Source organism: Lactuca saligna, chromosome 4 (genome assembly GCF_052625555.1).
Source record: "Lactuca saligna cultivar CGN05327 chromosome 4, ASM5262555v1, whole genome shotgun sequence".
Lineage (NCBI taxonomy): Eukaryota > Viridiplantae > Streptophyta > Magnoliopsida > Asterales > Asteraceae > Lactuca > Lactuca saligna.
Window position 1 is genome coordinate 179903698 of NC_136420.1, and position 4792 is coordinate 179908489.

At 27.5% G+C, this 4792-nt stretch overlaps 1 protein-coding gene across 1 annotated transcript; it reads right to left on the bottom strand.

The window, feature by feature from the left end:
- Window positions 1–309: 309 nt before the first annotated feature.
- On the bottom strand, window positions 310–1461 carry BASL (breaking of asymmetry in the stomatal lineage). The gene is made up of 3 exons (XM_078987142.1): window positions 943–1461; window positions 688–842; window positions 310–600 (listed from the first exon to the last, which is right to left on the bottom strand). The coding sequence occupies exons 1-3, from the start codon at window positions 1318–1320 to the stop codon at window positions 504–506; spliced, it is 630 nt and encodes a 209-aa protein (XP_078843268.1). The 5' UTR covers window positions 1321–1461; the 3' UTR covers window positions 310–503.
- Between the last annotated feature and the right edge of the window lie 3331 nt (window positions 1462–4792).

Below are 4792 nucleotides of genomic sequence, written 5' to 3' on the forward strand. Positions count from 1 at the left end.
AAAGTTATGAAATACGATAAAATGGGACCCACTACGTTCGTAACAAATATGTTATCAAACTTATGTGATTAGACATTTTATTTGTAAATCGAAAATGTAACGTAAATGAGATAACATAAAATATTAAGCAATTTTCGAGTAATTCGATAAATAAGAAACAACTTAACCACTTCATAACTTGAACCTCAACATAAGTCATAATTAGTAAAACAAATTGAGCATGAAAACAAAGAGGGTTGTTAACAACATCAACAAAGACAATGATAAAATAATTAAATGTATATATAAAGTTATAAACTAAACCATAAACATGATTGTTTCCAAAATTTCCATTACAAAGGAAGACAATGAGCAAATAGGCTTCAACAACATCTGAATACCATTGATTGCTTGGTAAATCTTTCAAGCTTCCATGGCCATGGCTCTGCTTTGATCAATTATTCTGAAATATTGACCAGTTTGAAAAGTCAACATGCTGTATATGGATGAGTAAAATGAAGAAGCTAGAATTTACAGCATTGAATACAAACACTCCTTGTCTTGTTGTGTCCTTCTGGTCTTGGCATCAACACAGGGCTACCAGTCCATTCGCTTTGAATTCTGCAAAACATTAATCAAACTGCCGATTTTGATCATTTTGTTCTTCAATTTCAAAAATGGTGATATGGGTTTGTTGTAATTACTTACGTTGGAAAAGCGAAAGAGCTTGTACTTGATGAGTCACTCGATTCCCCCAATGTGTCTTTCTGTTCTTGGGATTCTTGCTTCGACCAGTCATTCATCTCCTTGGTTGTGGATGGAATCGACTTTGAATCAACTTCGATTCTCCTTGTTTCATGTTTCTGGAAATTCAGTGTTATAGAATTCAATATTCGAATTTGAAATCAAATCGTTAAATCAATGAAGGAGGGAACATTTAAATTGATTAAAAAAAAATAAAACCTTCCGACGATCGACGGGATTAGCATTCTGATTCCTCGAAATTGAGTTCTCTAAGCCTCTTTCCTCAATCACATCGACTCCGGCGTCGTCATCTCTGAAGTAAAACACGATGTATTCATCTTCTTCAGATTCACACGATTGCCAGCTTGTCGGCGACTCTTCTCCTCCTCCTACTACTACTACTCCGCCCTTCGCCGCTGTCGTTCCGAGTTCCGGTACTCCTTTGTCTCTTTGGCGATTCTGATGATCTATTGACGATGGTTTTGGATTCTGGTAATCAGATTCCTTTTCTTCTTCCTCGATCGGAACTTTACAAGCTTTGAAACACGAAATCAAATCTTTCATCCGACATCTCATCAACGTATAAGGCGTACTCATGTCTGATTTTTCAGTTTCTAGAAAGAGAAGAGGGAATTTTAGGGTTTGAAATTATCCTTTGATATTTGAAATGTTGAAAAGGATCAGTTATGTATGAATTGTTGAGCAAATCATGGGAGATATACATGGAAACCGCTTCATAATGCTTCTTCCCTTTTCTAAAATGCTCTCTTCCCTCCCAAATAAATAAATAAATAAGTAAGATTTTAATTTAATATCTAATTTAACAAAAATCAGTATTTAATGTTCAAAGAGGGAAAAATAAATTTGAACTTGCAATAATTCTGATTTGTTATTGTTAATCATCTTCAATTTGAAGTATATTACAAATATAATCTAAAAACAAGTTATTATATATGGTTTTGGCTCTTCCAAATCATTTTTCTGATCCTTCGATAAAAATATTTATTCTCTTCATAAAATATCGATAAATAATTGATGCATGTAGCGTTGTGACGTTGTCAAAAAGGAAAACCGAAGTTACATATCTTCTAACAATGATAAAATTCATTCTTAGTTGGATATAAATAGAATCATAATCTAGTTAATATTCTTATTATAGATTAACAATTCCATATCTAACTAATAAAAAAAACTCACTTCATAAACTTAAAAACATATTAGTTTTTCGTTGTAAATTCATTGTCATAATTCTTGTGTGAAATACGCTCTATTAAAAAAATGTACGGACAAACCCTCGATCGACTTTATATAAACTGACAAATTCTTTTGATATAAACGCAACGACAAAAATAACTTTCCATATTTGCGTACATATTTACAACATAATTAAATTTCATGTAAGATTACTTGCTTTGTAAGTTTACAAATATTATGTCATATGTTAAATAAATGGGATGAAATTGAGTTGACATGTTTATTATTGTTCCTGACCTAACATATTAAATAAATGGGTTGAATTTATATTGATCTACATAAAAGTTTATAATGTAAATTATAATAAAAAAAATTAACTACTTAAATAAGTTAAATGGAGAACTGCAATAAAATCTTTAAATATTAGTTTCATAATCGATTTAGTTCTTGTATCTTTTTTTTTATTCAATTAAGTTTAAATAACCGATAATCGTATTCAATCTAACCATTTTACCTGGTCAACAGGTCATCAAACTTTCAAGATTATATTTTTGTTCCAGATTTCAAATGTTATTACAAAATTTGTCCAAAATTTACACTTTTGGCCTAGATTTTAAATTTTATTATAAATTTGATCCAAAATTTACCCTTTTTGTCAAAATGTTAGAACTTTGTTATCAATTTATCATAACTTTAGGTTTTTTACAACTTTTTTTTCTCAAAATTTTTATTTCGAATATGTTTTTTCTTTATAAAATCATATTTATTCAAAAAAAAATTATTTTCACATAAAAAATCTTATATTTACTATATAATTTTTTTTAAAACTTTTTTGTATACAAATACATATTTATAAAAATAGGTATTTATTAAGTACATAAATATATAAAAATCCGTTTTCATAAAGAAAATGTATACAGGCATGTATTTTACAAAAAAAAAATGTATACAAATACCTATTTTATTATAAATAGTAATACATTTGTATGCAACACACATATTTATAAAAAAAATGTATACAACCACCTATTTCATAGTAAAGATATACATTTGTTTTGTAATAACATATTTATATGCATCCAAATAATTAAGTGTTTGTATACATTGCTTTTGTGTGTGTGTGTCTATATATATATATATATATATATATATATATATATATATATATATATATATATATATATATATATATATATATATATATATATATATATATATATATAAACACCTATTTTATAATAAATGCATTTATATTGAAACACTTTTTATATGTAAAATGTATACAAACACGTATTATATTAAAAAAATTATTTAAATACGTTTTTATAAAACAACTATATACAAACACAACTTTATAAAAAAATATATATAGATACACACCTATTTGTATGAATATATATATATATATATATATATATATATATATATATATATATATATATATATATACACACACACACATATATACACGCTTACTATGAAAATAGGTGTTTGTTTATATTTTCTTTATAAAAACGGATTTGTATATATTTATATACTTAATAAATACCTATTTTTATAAATAGATATTTTGTATACAAAAAAAAATTTTTAAAAACAAGTTTTTATATAAAAAATTTAAGATTTTTCATGTGAATTTTTTTTTGTTTTTTGTATAAATGTGATTTTATTAAGAAAAAACATATCCGGAACAAAATTTTGAGAAAAAGTTGTAAAAAAACTATAGTTGGGATGAATTCATAACAAAATTCTAAAATTGGGCCAAAAGGGTAAACTTTGTACCAAATTTTTAATAAAATTTAAAATTTGGTCCAAAAGTGTAAATTTTGGACCAAATTTGTAATAAATTTTGAAATCTCGGCCAAAAATGTAATATTTTATAGTAGGATTACCTGTTTGTCGGGTAGAAGGGTTAAACTAAATACGGTTACCGGTTTTTGGGATTTAATTGAATAAAAAAAGATATAAGGACTAAATCGATTATAAGGTCAATATATAAGGATTTTACTGTAGTTTTCCCTAAGTTAAAATATCAATAGTTTTCAGCTTTTAAAGAAAAAGTACAATCATAAATACATTAAATTGTTCAAATCACATTAGAAATGTTTGATTTCTATGTAACACCACTTCCATTTGAGCACGACTTTCATCTAGATTTTCCATCTTTTAAGTCATGATAGCTCCACATAGCTCCTCAAGTCGGGATTCTATTTTTGCTATCAAAATAAATAAAATTTATGTATGATGTCAATTATGGAAAATGTATATAAATATGATAAGACAAATAAAATAAATAAGAAGCTAGAATGGGGAAAATTGAATTCATATCATTTGCCAAAATTAGCTGGTTGGGGACAAAAATAAAAACATCTTTGTGTTTAGGGATGTTCTTTTCGACATATTTAGGCGCGATGGGGTTTCTGCCAAGAAAGAGGCACCTATCTATGAACTTTCTCTGACTAACCCATTGGAAGGAAAATCAACATTTAGACTAGTTGATGTTTTAGTATTTGGATGGCAGGACTGGAGGGAAGCATGCATGCATGGATCTAACAAGGGTTTCCCTTATTGTGGGCTTGGGAGTGGGGTTTTCACTGTAAGGCAAACTGCTTTAAAAACTACATCATGCAAAGTGGCAAAACATGAGAAAACATGCATGAAAATCAAAACACATTTATACCTTTTGCATTTGATACTTTCGATTTCCTTGCATCAAAAGATGTGGAGCTACTCTATAGAGTCTAATGGGGTCATGCATAGTAATGTTATGGCCCCAGATCTATAGATGTTGTTTTTAAAAGAATTAAGTTTGTCATCCAAAAAGGGATTGCAACACAGCTTGTTACTCGTTTAACCGTTACGTCTATATAAAACT

What these genes read in the sequence shown, in the direction of transcription:
- BASL (XM_078987142.1), bottom strand. Translation starts at nt 1,320, where the DNA reads ATGAGTACGCCTTATACGTTGATGAGATGTCGGATGAAAGATTTGATT. An exon ending in ATCCCGTCGATCGTCGGAAG is followed by an intron (nt 843 to 942) that starts GTTTTATTTTTT and finishes CTGAATTTCCAG; the next exon opens with AAACATGAAACAAGGAGAAT. An exon ending in AGCTCTTTCGCTTTTCCAAC is followed by an intron (nt 601 to 687) that starts GTAAGTAATTAC and finishes AATGTTTTGCAG; the next exon opens with AATTCAAAGCGAATGGACTG.